This window comes from Salvia hispanica, chromosome 4 (genome assembly GCF_029641045.1).
Source record: "Salvia hispanica isolate PSC_SH4W2 chromosome 4, Shi_PSC_v1, whole genome shotgun sequence".
In the NCBI taxonomy this organism is placed as follows: domain Eukaryota; kingdom Viridiplantae; phylum Streptophyta; class Magnoliopsida; order Lamiales; family Lamiaceae; genus Salvia; species Salvia hispanica.
The window spans coordinates 1,144,466-1,162,538 of NC_142695.1; the positions used below are offsets into that span (position 1 = coordinate 1,144,466).

The 18,073-nt window shown below is 32.6% G+C and overlaps 2 protein-coding genes across 2 annotated transcripts; one reads left to right on the forward strand and one right to left on the reverse strand.

Moving 5' to 3' along the window:
- Nucleotides 1-3,996: 3,996 nt before the first annotated feature.
- On the reverse strand, nucleotides 3,997-8,343 carry LOC125191928 (putative DEAD-box ATP-dependent RNA helicase 48). The gene is made up of 10 exons (XM_048089363.2): nucleotides 7,254-8,343; nucleotides 7,041-7,147; nucleotides 6,181-6,236; nucleotides 5,873-6,097; nucleotides 5,584-5,790; nucleotides 5,406-5,492; nucleotides 5,216-5,311; nucleotides 4,913-5,128; nucleotides 4,555-4,737; nucleotides 3,997-4,419 (listed from the first exon to the last, which is right to left on the reverse strand). Exons 1-10 carry the CDS (start codon nucleotides 8,285-8,287, stop codon nucleotides 4,189-4,191), a joined length of 2,442 nt encoding a protein of 813 aa, XP_047945320.1. The 5' UTR covers nucleotides 8,288-8,343; the 3' UTR covers nucleotides 3,997-4,188.
- Nucleotides 8,344-12,895: 4,552 nt separating this feature from the next.
- LOC125197346 (LIM domain-containing protein WLIM2b-like) lies at nucleotides 12,896-14,647 on the forward strand. The gene is made up of 5 exons (XM_048096081.2): nucleotides 12,896-13,075; nucleotides 13,555-13,663; nucleotides 13,757-13,776; nucleotides 13,870-13,959; nucleotides 14,214-14,647. The coding sequence occupies exons 1-5, from the start codon at nucleotides 12,935-12,937 to the stop codon at nucleotides 14,478-14,480; spliced, it is 627 nt and encodes a 208-aa protein (XP_047952038.2). The 5' UTR covers nucleotides 12,896-12,934; the 3' UTR covers nucleotides 14,481-14,647.
- Nucleotides 14,648-18,073: the final 3,426 nt, after the last annotated feature.

Consider the following 18,073-nt stretch of genomic DNA (forward strand, 5'->3'; position numbering starts at 1 on the left):
TGCAAACTTATATATTGTACAAACTCAAAACTTCAATTTGATGTCAACACAGTATCAACACAACTTCAATCATTGACTATCGTTGAAATTCTATTGACATTTTCCTATTGATGTTTTTTTGTGATCTGTTGACATTTTTCAATGGTCCAGATCATAGTTTTGAGTTTGTACAATATTTAGAGTTTTCATTTGATCACATCCCTATTAATTTAATACTATAAATATGACACTTCATCCATTTGATAATACTTATCCCACTTTGGCTCATTTTGAATATTAAAAATGTAAAGAAAAAAGTTGATGGAATTTACGTCATTTTATATGAAATATTAACGTTATAATAAAATAGGAGTGGAATGTGAAACCTAATTTAAAAATTAGCAAAAAAATAAATGAATATGGTATTAGTAGGCAGATCGAAAAGTAAAACTTTAAATAGTACAGTTTGATTCTCAAAACGTTTTTATAGTAGTAGAACAAATAGTCCAATGTAACAACTTAATGATTCTTGGTGCCTGATAGCAGATTTGGGAATCCAAATTCGCGCCGTTCATTCGAAAGGCTCTATGTTTGCATTTTTCAGTAGATCCTGTTGGCAAAGAGCTTATGTAGCAAGATCAGTCTCCTTCGTATACTCTCAGAGCATCCACGACGCGGATACTCGAAATACCATGGATTGTCACTATAATATTTTGAAGCATTATATTTGTAATGATTTTATAATAATTAGCCTTGGCCTGCCTAATGGTTTGATTGGTTTTGATATGGCACCAACATATTTTTGCCTTTTTTTCTCTGTTTTTGTCTTTTACTTTTTTTTAATGCAAGCCATAGTGTACATAAATAGGTTTATCACTAATTATTTCATAAATAGGGGAGGCATGATGCCTAATGCAAGTCAAGTTATGGACCCACATATATAGTTTATTATACACTAATTTAGTTTCCAACTAGATTCCACATCAATAATATGCCACCGTTTGACTTTGAGAAGGAACATTGAATGTTGTAATTTCACTATTTTTTTAATTCCTCAAACCATGACCCCTAGTAACTATATAACCAAATTAACAAATCAGAGAACTAGTTACACCAATTATTTATACCATTGATAAATGTATCTGATTCAGTTCTGAAATTTGTGTTGATTGGTAGCTAAATAGGAGTACTTAATCTGATGTGATTATTCCTTCCAATCCCATCGATTGTTATTGTCTATTATCATCATACGGAACTACTATAAATCAAAAGCATCATGAAAATCAACATATAGACAAAAATAAAGGTATATCCAAAATCAATTAAGAAACACGAAAAAGAGGCAAACTGACAGCACACACCTCGACGTTCTCTATCACCCTCTTCCAATAGAGAGAGTGGTCTCACATCAACAGCCTTAATCACAATTTGAAAATTTTAATAACTCCTATTACATTAGTTTGCTATTATCATATTATCAAGGCTATTAACTCTCTGCAACTATATGAGAGCCATTTCAAATTTAGTTTGATTTAAAGGTTTGCTTTTTAGTTGGTTTTGATTATAATTAATAAGCAATAAAAATCACTCTTTAATTTAGAAAATATGAACAAGAAACTTAGTTAAGAACTTAAAGCCCTTATTTTATTATATTGAAAAATTTCTCAATTATATGAAAACCTCCAAAACATCAAAGCTACCCATAAAACGAAACAAATCAATAAATAACATGAAAAAATAATGATTGAATCTTCATTTCTTGAACTAAGAATGGTAGCAATGATTCAAACAATTTAAATCAACTATACATGCTAGTACAATAATTCATGACAACTTTTTTTCTTAGCTAGTTTACAAAACAATTAAATAAATAATATATTTTGTATATCAACATCTCTACATGAGGAAAGAAAATCCTCAAAAACACAACTATAATCTCTACAAAAACTTTCTTATCTGAACTTCTGCAAGATACCAATTAAATATCAGTTGTGGAGAGGATTCGGTCCTCCCGGAGTTTCTCGATCCGAGGAGCCGTAAATTGATTCATCTTCTTTCCTTCTTGATCTTGTCGGACTTGGTGCCGGAAAATGCCATGATAACGTTGAAAGAGATCTTGATGATGAAGAATCTTCCACCGTTGATTCGGCAGGGAGTTCTCGACAATCGGAAAGGCGGCCGATGGCGAGGAAGATCAGAATGATCAGCAGAAATGGGGTTTTGGGAGAATGGTTTTTCATAATATAACAAAATTTTGAAGAAGAGAGACAAAATGAGTGAGATGTGAGAAAATGTGTTGTTGTGATTAAATAGGTCAAATGATTTTAAGTGGAATGACTGAATTACCCCCCATGATTGTTTGTGAAGAAAATGGGTTGTTGATTATTTTTAGCTATATCTATAATATTGACCAAGTTGTTGTTATGACTTTTCTTAAATATTTAATCAAATTGATGCATATGGAGTAGTATATGCTAAGACTGATGCTAAATAACCATTTTATGACTGGTTTTAAGTAGATTTTAAACTACTAATGAATTATTAAAATAGAACAATTAAAGTGGTATTTTGACATTAATTATAATTAATAATGCATGTATATTTACTAAAATAAATATGTGTGATTTATAATGATGTGACTGCATAATGTTATTGATACGTGAAGTGTATGTATAATTGGTTTAGTGTGAAGTCAAGAAAAAGATAGTCGCACAAAATATTATCAATTCCCAGCACTTTCTCCCTTGTAATGAATCAAGAATTGAAAATTTGCTCGTGGGTGTTTGACAAATTGAAGATTAATACTTTTGAGTAAATTGAACCAAAGTATTACTATTATTTTGACATATATCTTATGAAATTAAAAAATTACTCTAGATTTAATGTGAATGCATGTTTTGAAGTGCCAAATCTTTATAGACATGGATAGTTTGACTTGTAACAAGGGGAATAATTTTAGAAATCAAAGAATTTAATTTGTAAAAATATACATAGTAGTAGTATATAATAGTAGTATAAGAATTGATTGTTAATAGTAAAGTGCCATGTGCCGACATAGTAGTGATGCACATGATATATTAAGTGTTGATAATAAATTATTAGGGGCATTGAATGTCCATATATATAATATGCAAGTGGTCTTCCCAATAAATTCATTGTTTCCACAGAACTATTTATTTGTAGACATTAAACTTAGAGGTAGTATATCTTATGCTTTACGGCATTCAATAGTATTTTGTTACTATACTGTGAAATGGCCTTATTTCTTGGTTGTTCCATCTCATTAATAAATTGTGTTGGTCTGCTGGATTTGATTTCAAGGGATAATTACAATATACATACAAAATGTTTTATAAATGTTTCAATTGAGTACAAAATATTTTTAGTTGACAAATATCATACAAAAGTTTGATTAGTGTTACGAATTAGTATATTCCAACTAAAAATAACTAACACTATTACTTTTTCTTATTTTTCTCTAAAATTGTGCCCTAAAAAACATAATATTATTTCTCTAAATAATACCTTATGCATTGCCATATGAGCATTTTATCAAGCAATGAATTCACATTTAACTTTCGGCTAATAGTCGAAAGGATGAAAAATAAGAAAAGGTAACGATGGTAGTGATTTTAAGACGGAATGTACTAATTTGCAACACTAATCAAACTTTTTGTATGATATTTGTTAACTTAAAACAATTTATACTCAATTGAAACACTGATGAAACATTTCATATGTAAAGTGTAAGTACCCTGATTTCAAGTTAAAAAGTACTATTGATTTAATATTACATATGCATTTATCGAGAAATAATAACGCCAGCATAAATATTATCTGGCCAATTAATTATACAATGACTGGTTTTCAAATATAATATAATTGAAATATCCATGCAGCCACGTCACATTTCTTGTTTGAAGACTACAATAATTTTCAGATGAAGGTCCGCTTCAATGGTCACTTTCACCAAATTATTATTCTATAATAGAGCAAATTTTAAAAAATATCACAAAATTGTATCATAACTTCGATATTTTTTTCTCAATTGTTCCGATGTGGCAGGCAAAAAGATATTGTGGACAAAATGTTCAACTACTTAAACGACATCGTTTCATATACCTGATCTTTAATTTTTACACATGTACACGCCACGCCAATAAATTTAGGCACCGAATATTTTCGTTTGGTAGGACGAAAAGTGCGGAGCTACTTTCGCATTTGAATGCCAGGGATGCCTTTCAACCCCATCTTCACCGCAGTTTTCCGGAAGACTGCAGGCGGATTCTCCAGACCGATGGATGCTGCAAATTGGTTCGCCAATTCCACCAGCGTTGTTTTGTCCCGGCCAATGGCGTTGATCGAGTTGTAATAACCGAGCCACGCGTGATAAGCTGCTTCTTTGATGCTAGTGTCAATCTGGTCCATTTTCTCCTGTATCTGCATTTTTTATGTTCAACAAACAAATCTTTACCAACATGAAATAACAAAACAGAATCGTATAGGAAATGTGTCACATAGAGTGGGACGGAGGGAGTATTTGTTTGCTTAGATTGCACAACGGGAAATTTATACCTTCTGCATCGCGTCAGGATCTAGTTCGGGTGAAGGGAGTTTCTTGAGAGGAAGATCCTTTATATCGTCTAGGAAGAATTGTTCCCATGGCGCAAGCAACAGGCATCCTTCGCCATCCTTCCCTTGTCGGCCTGTTCGTCCGAGTCTGTGAATGTATTGGCCTCGATCTGGAGGAATACCGACCTGAATGTAACAGGTTCAAATTTTTCAACATAGAATGATTATATTGGTGATGCTCATTCAACAGCAGCAAAGCTAAGAAAACTAACTAGACGGGAAGCGTTCTATGTTAAAGAGCTACAAATCCCGAACAAGTAGAGCTTGGGAACTTGTACGAAAAAACGCGATTAATCATCACCTGAATGACTAGCGTAACATCGGGATAGTTCAACCCTCGTGCAGAGACATCAGAAGTGACCAGAATGGCTTGTTTGGCATCTTTGAATTCTTCAGAGACCCGGGCACGATAGAGTGGAGGCTTTCTGGAGTGCAGCTCTTTCGCGTTCAGTTTCATCTCCCGCAGAAGGGAGAACATGAGCGATGTCATCATTGCAGTTCCACAGAAAACAATAATCTAACAAGTCAAAAAACAATCCATAAGAACCGGAATGGAGTTTTTCCAAATATTCTTACGACAAAAGCAACAGCAGCAGCAACCTACCTTGTACTCGGGCACTTGAGATATATGGCTTTTTAACAGATGGTGCACTATCGAAATATGCTGGTCGTGGTGTGCAACGAGATAAAATTGCTTAACCTGATTAAGAAGTCACAGGTCAGCAAGCTCGTTTTCTAGAAAACTACAGATAACGAGAAGAGCAAGACAGGGATAAAGAGGAATAAAATTATACATTTGCGTTCGTCTCCACGGATTCAAGCCCCAGTGTATTTATATAAGCATGCTCCCTTTTCAGAACAAGCTGGGATATTCGACGGACCTGAAGGTGTGAAATGGGGACACTGTAAGCAAGAAGATTAAATCTACCACAGTAGATCTCCACTGCACGATAAACAAGTCAAAATATAAACCTCCTTTGGGACTGTAGCTGAAAAGAGCAACGACTGCCTCTTGCGAGGCAAACAATCAACTATTTTCTCCATATCCTTACGAAACCCCAGGTCAAGCAAGCGGTCGGCCTCATCAAGTACGAGCATCTCCAGACCCATCAGGCGCACGGAGATGGCAGATTTGTTCTCTATGTGATCCAGCAATCTACCCGGAGTTGCAACTAGAATCTGCAATCATCAATACTTCCCATACAAAGATCAGAAAACACAACTAGCTTTGGAAAAAGAATGAAATTATGTGCTTACGTACGTGGCATGGATCTGATTCAAGGCGTCTCTGGTCATCTTTGAAGCGCGTCCCTCCAACTAATGTTAGCACACCTAAGCCGTCATGGTGCTTGAGGAGTACATTTGCCTCAGCAGCTATTTGACTCGCTAGTTCTCGGGCGGGGCAGAGGATAAGAACATATATGGGCGGCACCCGCTGATTAGTGCTCTTTCTAGTCGCCTTCAAAACTGTTTCAATAGCAGGAAGCTGTGTGTGTTTAGCAAACAAATGAGCACAATAAAAATTGAAGCCAAGAACAAAATGAAAAACGGATAAGTGTAGGGATATACCAAAAACGCAATACTCTTGCCCGTTCCAGCCCTAGCTTTGACTAAAGCATCATTACCTGTGAACAAGAGCAGTCATTTTCTCTGGTTATTAGAAACAAGTAAAGAATTTAATTTTAGAACTGAAGAAAGAGGAGTATTATACTTTTCTCCAAAGAAAAGAAGAAAAAGATTCAAGGGCTCCTTTTGCATCATTCTCTCTATCAAAATCTAATTATCTGAGAAACCAATATCCTAATCTTGCAACTAATTGCCTGAATACATCCAAGCTCGGCATGTTGCCTAAATCCAGACAGTATCCTTCCACAACCAGCAGAGTTACTGCATGCTTAATCAGAAATGTAAATTATAGATCTAACATTTCTTTCAAGATGAAGTTTGTGATATTGCTCAATATATAGAGGAGCTCACCATACTCTAATATTCGAAAAGCAAGAACAGAATGACAAAAGCTCTAAGGAGCAAGCAAGAACTATCCACATCTAATAAAGTCCAAATTCTGAGAAACCAATATCCTAATCTTGCTAGTGATTGCCCGAATAAAGTTCAAATTTCGGAATGTTTCTGAAATCCATATCAACAACCGGCAGAGTCACTGCAGCAATGCATATGAGTATAACCGTTTATGCTTGATCAAAAAACTAAATTATAAATCTAATATTTCTCTGAAGATAGGGTTTGTGATATTGCTCAATATACACAGGAGTTCACCATACTCTAATTACTTGAAAAGCAAGAACAAAATGACAACGCTCGAAGTAGCAAGCAAGAAATACATGACTAAGATCCAAAGCAACAAGCTGACTTTAAAGCTATGCATTTTTTTTACAGAACGAAATCAATAGGGTAGACATGACTACAACCTTCAAGGCACGCAGACAGAGTCGCCTCTTGCACCGTGGTCATCTGCACGTAACCAGCCTCAGCAAGTGCTTTGACAGTCAACGGTGATACATCACACTCATCGAACCTGAACAACGACCAATCCACATCTATCATTTCAAATCAATTAAACCAATACTTATCTACAAAACAGATATAACAAGATTCAATTTCACAAATACAGCCCCTCCAACCTTTTAGCACTCAGTAGTGATTCCTCCTCGTCTTTCGCCTCTTCCTGCATGCTCTTCCACTGCCTCATCTCCTCCCTAATCGTCTCAACCTCCTGAGACAAATCAATCTCATCCTCCAACAATTCCAACGGCACACGCTTTGTTCTCTTCACATCATACTTCCCTAATGCAGCACTACTGCCCGTAATCTTCCTCTCACCCCCTATTTCCACATCATCCTCATCATAGTCATCACTGTCATCATCATCCGAATTCACTCCCCTCCCTCTGAACCTAGGCCACTTCGGCCTTTTGGCATCCGAGCCATCTTTAACTACAGACTTTTCGCCATTTTTCACAAATTTCAACCTTTTACTCTTCGTTCGCGCAGCATCTACAGAATAGTAACGATTCGAACTAAACACATCGCTCACTCCAATCAAACCTCCAACCCTACAATTTCCAATTGAATTCAATCCATTGTTCATCTTCCCAAAATGCTTGTAAGTAGAAAACCGCCTCGGTTTAGCTACACCGACACCAACATTCCCCAAAAATCCCCTCTTTTGAACATTCTCACCGCCATTTGAGCTCGACCTCTCCGCAATCAATTTCTTCAAATCAATAGGCTCGTCTAAGAATCTGCTTTTCCCTTTCCCCGCCTTATTCACCGGAGCCGTCAACGGGCCGTCGTTCTCGTTCCACAAATCCTCCGCTCCTTCCTTCATGAACCGATCAGCCAGAGCCTTGATGTGCTCATCGGGAGTCATAGGGCCGTAATTGAGCTGGCTTTGATCGGGCTTCAAACTAGGATTTTCAGCAGCGGCGACGCTGGCACGGATTTGGGAGCGGACTCTAGCTTGATAGAGCTGCTTCTCTTGATCGAGAAGACGCATCTCTTTCTCTCGGGCCTTCTTCTCGTGCAGGCGCTTCCACTGCCACTTGTTGATCCCGCCGGGAAACGTCCGAGGGCCGCCGCCCATGCGGCGGAGGAATGTGAGGCGGTGGTGGAGCGATTTGGAGTGAGTTTGGAGGAAAATTGAGGCGAATTGCATTTTTCTGAATTTGGGGAAAATGTTTGCTCAGGGTTTAGGGTTTAAGAGTTGCAGAGTTTCTTCACTAATTTTTAAAATTGAAAATTTGATAGTATTTTTTTAGGGGTGGCAAAATGTGTAGCGGGTAATGAGTTATTCCCATTTCGACCCGCTACTCGACGGTAACAAGAAACGGGGCAGGATCGGGTAGTGTGTTTTAGAGTTTTGCAGTGCGCGGGTATATCCGTTAGTCCCGATAATACCCAATATTATTAGTATTAGCTATATACAATCTTTTAATACTTTATGGAATCTAAAAGTTCTAAGAGTTTTTTAAAAATGTTTTTATATTTTAACAAATACACATTTAAAAACTCACCAGAACTAGTTATAGAGTGTTCCCTCACTTTTATTTTCAATCTATTCAAAGCATTCAATCAAAATTGATACAATAAATTTTGGTTTGCATTTAGTTTTGAATTTGGAATTTAGAAATGTGCAAATTATATATTAAAATATACAAATATGAGTACATATGGAGACTAGAAATCACCATATCTGTGCATAATTGATAGTTGGAATTTTTGCATGAAGATTGAAGAACAAATTAAAAAACAAAAATTTGAAGTCATAGTGCGACAACAATCTCAAAATTCATTACCATTAAAAAAACTCAAAGCATAAATATTAATTGGTTTCGTGAACTCAACCTTTGGTTTGAAGAACTTTTTGCACAATTGAAGGGGGTCATACCCAACATCCGGGTTTCGGATTGGGTACGAGTACCCGCAATGTCGGGTATGTAATACCCGACACGGGTATCGGGTAATCTCGATATGTTGCGGGGCGGAAATCGGGACACAAATTTGGCAGAAATCGGGTACGGGTACCCGCCGATAAACCGTTTCGCCACCCCTACATTTTTTTTAAGATTATAAGAATTCTACAACTCTTAATAGACCAAATAAAATAATTTATTTGTTGAGTTTACTTCTTAAAAAACATGAATTTTATCCACAAGTTAATACAATATCCAATTTGATTGATGAGATAGAGAATGAATTGGTGTCTTTTGTGAGTCGTCATTTTCCAATGGCAAAATTGATTACAAGTAATCTTTGATAATTTAATTTTAAAATAAAGTTATTAGTGTTATGGATTAAGTAAATTTGAGTATTGTGAATATTGGGGTAGCCGGCTAGATATTTAAACTCTTTCTATCTTTTAAAAATTCTATAGAAATTTTATAGGAGTACATATCCAAAGTTTTGTATCTAAATCTGAAGCAAAAATTCCACCCAAACTTGAAAATTTTGAAATAATTTTTCATTATTATATGTTAGGATAGAAATATTTTATATAAATATAATTCGGATTTTCTATTTTTTTCAATTTGTGATAATATTAGATTAAATATTATTCGGATTGAAAGAACTGAATCCAGCTGAAACTAGAAAATCGATCGACTTAATCGAATTATAATTCATTTAGTTTTCTATTCGGTTATTCAAATTACGAATATTTTAGTCACGGAATTCTTTTCTGAAAGAGACAAAATCCCATACTCATAAATTATTCGTAATCAAACTCATTCATATATCTCAATATATATCCTCAATCATATTTATTTTGGTAATATAATGTAATTGGGGCAACATCGATAAAATACACGTCTAAAATAACATAAGTAATTGTACATATTAAATCTAATTTGATTTTTTTTTTCGGTGAAAATATACAATATATCGGTTCGAATGTTTACTGAAAATCTGATTTTGAAGGGAAAAAAGTTCCGATCTCATACAAAAATCCGAAATATTTGAACTGAAATTCATATTTAAATTTATTTTAGCTTGGTTATTCATATTATAAATATTTTAATCACATTTCATAAATTCGTCCTAATCAAATGATCCCTATTTCTCATAAATTTTGTCAAACATTTTTGTAGTTAGGGAAATTTCTATAAATGCAGGCCTAGAACAGCATAAATTTCCAATTATTCAAACACCAAATGTTTTATAATTAGTATAATTATTTACTAGAGAAACTGAATGAACTTCCAAAATAATCCATAAATTGTGAAAGAGAGAATGAAATCAGAACCTAAAAGTTCAAATTTTCCAAATTAAAAAAATGGAGTATTATTTTGACAAAACATTTTATTTAACTACGATATTTGAAAAGCATCGGAACTATCATTTTTTCTGGTTTAAATAAAACAAACAAACTGAGCTGAAAATTTATATTTCAAGAAAAAATCCAAAAAATTCAAACCGATTTTATATCAAAGTTTGTTTCATCAAATTAGAAATGTCTATCATACTCAACTTTTTCTCAAGGAGACAAAATCCCATGTCAAAATTTCTTCCCAATCAAATCCCTATTCTTCTTGTCTCATTATTTGACCAATTTACTCAAACATTGTAGTATATCTATAAATACAGGTCTAAAATCCACAAATTCTAAATCACAAAACAAAGTATTTTACAAATTTTGTAAGAATGAAGCCGGGGGTGGTCGTCGTTGTCGTTGCAACGTTGATGATGCTGGCGATGACGTCACAGGTGCAACGAGTCGAAGGGTACATAACCATTGATATTCATCCATGCACTGAAGCAGCTTGCAAGGAAGCATGCATCAAAATTGTGAAGGAGAATTACAAGGATTCTCATTGCTATGGGGGAGACCAATTTTGTATGTGTTTTGGTGGTTGATTTTGTATTCAAATGTACAATAAATTCATAAATCAAATGTTGGCTTAAGATTAATAAAGGTTGGTTTGATTTATTTATATGATTTCGGTGTATTAGTAGATTTCGGGGTTGGTATGGTCTGATTTTCTCTTAGAATCTGCTGAAAACGATATGATTATCTCTGATCGATTGACCTTTAAATGACATTGTTTGTGCACTTGGTTTTTTGGCAAGAATATAAAATTTCTTCTTAAAAACAATGTTTGTTGGAGTTACTATTTATTTGATTTGGCTGTATCTCATATTTAATCTAATACTAGTACGTTAAATTTATTTTGCAATCCCAATCTATAATTTTACTTGCGCTTTGCAGTTAAATCAAAGTCCAAAAATTCCAAAATAAATCCAAAATTATTCCGAAATAAAAAAATACAAAACATTTTATTAAAGTACGATATTTGAAAAGTATAATATTAAAGATAATCCAAACTTTCATTTTTTCTGGTTTAAATAAAACAATACAAACTTTACTGAAAAGTTATATTTTAAGAAAAAATCAAACCGATTTTATATCAAAGTTTATTCAAATTAGGAATATCTATCATAAACTCAACTTTTTCTCAAGGAGAAACAATCCCATGTCAAAATTTCTTCCTAATCCAATCCCTATTCCTCTTATCTCATTATTTGTACAATTTTCTCAAACATTGTATTGTTGTGGAAGCATCTATAAATACAGGTCTAAAATCCATAAATTCAAAATCATCAAAACAATTGTTTTACAAATTTTATAAGAAAAATTGCAAGAGAGAGAGAGAGAATGAAGCCGGAGGTGGTCGTCGTTGTCGTCGCGACGTTGATGATGTTGGTGATGACGTCACAGCCGCGACAAGTCGAAGGGTTATTCGTAAACATTGCTCTTGATCCATGCACTCAAGAAGCTTGCAAGGAAGCATGCATCAAAATTTTGAAGGAAAATTACAAGGATTCTCATTGCTATGGTCGAGACCGATTTTGTACGTGTATTTCAAATGTACAATAAACCATAAGTCTTGATCATTAAATAATGTGTTAATAAAGGTTGGTTTGATTGATTTATATGATTTCGGTGTACTTGTGGATTTCGGGGACGGTTGGGTCTAATTTTCTCTTAGGGTCTGCTGAAATCGATATGGTTCTCTCAGATCGATTAACCTTTAATTTGGTTGTATATAATATTTAATCTAATACGATAAATTTATTTTGCAATCGCAACCTATAATTTTGAAACCTGTCAAAGAGATACTCCATCTGCCCCACAAAAATAGAGATTTTGCGAACGATATGAATTTTTAATACGAAACTAATATAGTAAAACAAAAAGGCGAATAGTTGAAGTATGCAAAAACTAATATGGACTCATTTTTAGAGAAGATAAAAATAAGATAGATATGCTGAAAATAAATTAGTTAGTTGTGATAAAAATGAGATTGATACGACAATGAATGTTTGGTTGATAGTATTGAAAAGTCAAGATAAATGTGTATTTGCAAATCTTGATTATTTCGTAAATTAAGCTATAAAATCAAGAAAATAATTCCTCATGAACAAACACGAGCATCGACACCAAGTGAAGATTATAGTGCTCCTATAATTTTACAATTTTATACTCAAAATTTTAACTTATCAGTAATTTTTTTAATTATTATTTGCAGTAATAATAACTTTGAACAAAAATGTTCCAAGTTTTTATTAGATTCAAACATATCCACTGATTAATTTAGATGCCAAAATAATTTGATTTCTCTCATATTCTTTTACATAAATATAGCCCTTAATAGTAGTCCAAATTCACCAGAGCCATCATTTCCCCTACTTTAAATTCCAGCCTATATCTCACCTTTAAAATCTGCTTAAATTGATCATTTTCTAAAAACACCAATTTATTCATATGTAGAAATTATTTTCATCAAAGAAAAATCAAATTAAATTTATGATGTCGTCTAACTATGGCACGACGCAGAAATGCCATTCTTGTGAAAAAGTTGTGCATGTTGCAGAAATGTGTTCTGCCGATGGAGTTCCCTATCACAAGAATTGCTTCAAATGCGACACTTCCAACGGACGTCTCGCTGTATGTGTTGTGTTATTCCTCTTGAGTTTTCTTACGAGAATGTATCGTATTTTCTTAAAAAAACATGAGATACATTCCATAAGAATATGCCACTCATTTTTCTTCCAACCTTTCGATCTTCCCATTCATTCCCTGTGGAGCCTTCTACCGCCAACTCTTTCCATTCTACCAACGAATTTTCTAGAATAATGCATAAATCTCGTTACAAAATTTTTACTAGTTTATTTTATTTTATTTTATTTTTCGTGCAATCAGATTAATTATTAGTACTATTATTTAGAAAAAAATAATTCATGCAGTTAATTTAATTTAACTGTATATAATAAAATAAGACAAATAACATTATGATAATGAGTTATATCAACTCCACTTCATATGTGCTTGTTTCATGGGAAAGGGGGAAATTCCCAATCATCTTTTTTCTTTTGTAATAATTAATTTTCCACCAACAATTTCATATTAATTTGAAAAAATTACAGATAAGCAACTACTCTACTGTGAATGGGAAGCTCTATTGCAAGCCTCACTTTGAACATCTCTTCAGAGAAACAGGCAGCTTAACTACTAGAAAGTTTCACTCAAGCTTAAGTCAGTTTTTAAACCCTACATATTCATATTTGGATACATAATTTATCAGATTATAATAATTCTTACATTATATTTTATTTCATTTGTGATCAGGTGGCAAATATGCAGAACTGGTAACCCTATGGCTTTATTTACCATAATTTTTTAAGATAAAGTTGATGAGAATTTTTGTTGAAATTTGAAATTTGATTTGATTATATGTATAGGGCAGGAGTCCTAGTAAATTGTCATCCATGTTTTCTGGCACTGTAGACAAATGTTCAGTTTGTAAAAAAACTGTATACCCACTTGAGAAGGTATGTTACATAACCTACACTATATAGTCTCTAATGTAATTTTATTATCAATTTTTGACTTTGAACATTTTATATTCGTCAAAGAAAAATGGCAAATTACAAGTATACATCCATTTACATAAACAATTAGGAAATTAAAGAATTGATTGATATTTTTTTTTAAAAAAAATATAGCTATAAATTATTAATGTGACAAGGATAATTATAACATTTACCAATATTTTTTCTGCGTACGTTCCTGTACATGCATGCAGGTGACCGTGGAGGGAGAGTTCTTCCACAAGCAATGCTTTAGGTGTGCCCATGGAGGGTGCAACCTAACGATGTCGTCTTATGCGGCCCTCGATGGCATCGTTTACTGCAAGACTCACTTTGCTCAGCTCTTCAAGGAGAAGGGCAGCTACTCGCATCTCACTAAGACTACTGCACTAAAGAAAAACGCAATCCCTATAGATCTCGATTTGCCCGACAAAGAACCCGATTCCCCGGCAGAACCTGCACCCGATCAAGAAGAGACATAGACACACACACGCGCACTCAAATAGCACCCATTTTTTGCCTTCAAAATTAGAAGTGATACATACCTATGTGTTTTTGTAACATTGGAGTACTATATATAACTAAATGGTGTTCTGTTTGTTAATGTAGAATTAACGTGGATCAATACAGACCATATTATTTTGCATCATATTTTGCTTAAATGTAGTAATAATTATTTCTTCAAAACTAGAAGTGATATCTAATATATGTATTAGTTTTCGTAGTTTCATACTATATAAAAATGAGTGTTGTGAATCAATGCAGAGCATGTTATTTTGCTTATTGATGCAACGTTGCTTATTTTGCTTATGTGAAAGCATGTGATTGCAAAGACACCTTTTGCAAGTTGTGAAATTGCAATATGCTTATTTATTGATGTCATGAATCAAATCATGAGTACTAAAATACGCAACATAAATTAAATTTTGTTGACTAACTTTTGCTAAGATAATATTTCCAATATTCCATCCATTTGAACAATTCCATTATTTTGATTTCATCCCAATTTCTACTCTTTGGGATCACACAAACAATCAAATTAACAATTTATTCGTTCCATCGATCCACGCATCATATATAAATAAGTAGGTATTAGAGTAAATCGTAAAATCATACTCCTTTCGTTTTATATTAGTGGAATTATTTTGTCATTTTGATACGTAAAATCAAGACATTTTTTCTCTCTCTTGCTTTATTTTCTCTTCGTATCTCTACCTTTTCATTTTCTTACTTTATTCTTCATTTACGTAACTCACTTAACACAATTCTTCTTAAATCACATATAGAAAAGAAACGCTTCCACTCCCGCGGGACGGAGTTTGTAAATTTGCTCAGAGTTTCGTGTGTTTTGATTGGGCATCTCGTTTACTTATCAAAATCGGTATATGTGGCCGCTGATAGAGCGATAAATATTTTGTTTGGGATTTAATTTAAACTAATCATATTAACATTGAAAATATATAACAATTTTGCAAATAAAAGCCAAAAGCCAAAAACCAAAAATGTATTGTATTAAAAATGATACTAACGATAATACTGTATGATTTATACGATATCATCAACGCAATATTAAAAATGTGATCAAGTAGTACATTATTAGACCAATAACTAGTGAATTAATTATGAGAATAGAAAAAAAGATGTAATTACTAGACTAATAAGTTAAGAGCTAAGAATCAAATTAAGTGTGAGAAATACAAGAAAACACAAATGTAATTGATGCATATACTTTAGTTCAAATTTTAAAAATAATAGAAAGAAAATTCAAATATAAAAATAAAAAATAAGGTTAAAGCCTAGTAAGTTTTTGTTTATCATCACTCACAAACTTTGTTAGTATTAGCCTCCTTTCTGTTTGATTATTGTTGTCGATATTTTTTAAATTGATAATTAAGGATGATTAATTATACTTGTTATTTGTTTTCATCCATCCAAAAATTTATACTAATGCTTCCTATAGTTCTAATTGAAATTTATTTAAATAAAAAGTTGGGTCTTATCATAGATTGATACTTATGAAATTAATTTAGGATCCTATTTCGATTGGAATGATATTACTAACACTATAAAATTTGGATGATAGAAGAATTAATTTGATAAAAGTAATAAAAACAGTACATGTATAGTATTTGATAGACAATCATAAAGTAGAGATATTTTGAGAGAGAAAAGGGAGAGAGAGTGTGTAAAAATAAATGGAATATCGTTCTATTTTTAGTGAAACCTATAAAATAACTTCCTTTCTTACATGGAAATCTTCAAAACATAAAATCAGAGAGAGAGAGATCAGTCCCCTAATTAACCTTTTGCAAGTTGTGAAATTGCAATATGCTTATTTATTGATGTCATGAATCAAATCAGGAGTACTAAAATACGCAACATAAATTAAATTTTGTCGACTAACTTTTGCTAAGATAATATTTCCAATATTCCATCCATTTGAACAATTCCATTATTTTGATTTCATCCCAATTTCTACTCTTTGGGATCACACAAACAATCAAATTAACAATTTATTCGTTCCATCGATCCACGCATCATATATAAATAAGTAGGTATTAGAGTAAATCGTAAAATCATACTCCTTTCGTTTTATATTAGTGGAGTTATTTTGTCATTTTGATACGTAAAATCAAGACATTTTTTCTCTCTCTTGCTTTATTTTCTCTTCGTATCTCTACCTTTTCATTTTCTTACTTTATTCTTCATTTACGTAACTCACTTAACACAATTCTTCTTAAATCACGTATAGAAAAGAAACGCTTCCACTCCCGCGGGACGGAGTTTGTAAATTTGCTCAGAGTTTCGTGTGTTTTGATTGGGCATCTCGTTTACTTATCAAAACCGGTATATGTGGCCGCTGATAGAGCGATAAATATTTTGTTTGGGATTTAATTTAAACTAATCATATTAACATTGAAAATATATAACAATTTTGCAAATAAAAGCCAAAAGCCAAAAACCAAAAATATATTGTATTAAAAATGATACTAACGATAATAATGTGTGATTTATACGATATCATCAACGCAATATTAAAAATGTGATCAAGTAGTACATTATTAGACCAATAACTAGTGAATTAATTATGAGAATAGAAAAAAAAATGTAATTACTAGACTAATAAGTTAAGAGCTAAGAAACAAATTAAGTGTGAGAAATACAAGAAAACACAAATGTAATTGATGCATATACTTTAGTTCAAATTTTAAAAATAATAGAAAGAAAATTCAAATATAAAAATAAAAAATAAGGTTAAAGCCTAGTAAGTCTTTGTTTATCATCACTCACAAACTTTGTTGGTATTAGCCCCTTTCTGTTTGATTATTGTTGTCGATATTTTTTAAATTGATAATTAAGGATGATTAATTATACTTGTTATTTGTTTTCATCCATCCAAAAATTTATACTAATGCTTCCTATAGTTCTAATTGAAATTTATTTAAATAAAAAGTTGGGTCTTATCATCTAGTTGAGAGATTGATACTTATGAAATTAATTTAGGATCCTATTTCGATTGGAATGATATTACTAACACTATAAAATTTGGATGATAGAAGAATTAATTTGATAAAAGTAATAAAAACAGTACATGTATAGTATTTGATAGACAATCATAAAGTAGAGATATTTTGAGAGAGAAAAGGGAGAGAGAGTGTGTAAAAATAAATGGAATATCGTTCTATTTTTGGTGAAACCTATAAAATAACTTCCTTTCTTACATGGAAATCTTCAAAACATAAAATCAGAGAGAGATATCTGTCCCCTAATTAACCTTTTGCAAGTTGTGAAATTGCAATATGCTTATTTATTGATGTCATGAATCAAATCAGGAGTACTAAAATACGCAACATAAATTAAATTTTGTCGACTAACTTTTGCTAAGATAATATTTCCAATATTCCATCCATTTGAACAATTCCATTATTTTGATTTCATCCCAATTTCTACTCTTTGGGATCACACAAACAATCAAATTAACAATTTATTCGTTCCATCGATCCACGCATCATATATAAATAAGTAGGTATTAGAGTAAATCGTAAAATCATACTCCTTTCGTTTTATATTAGTG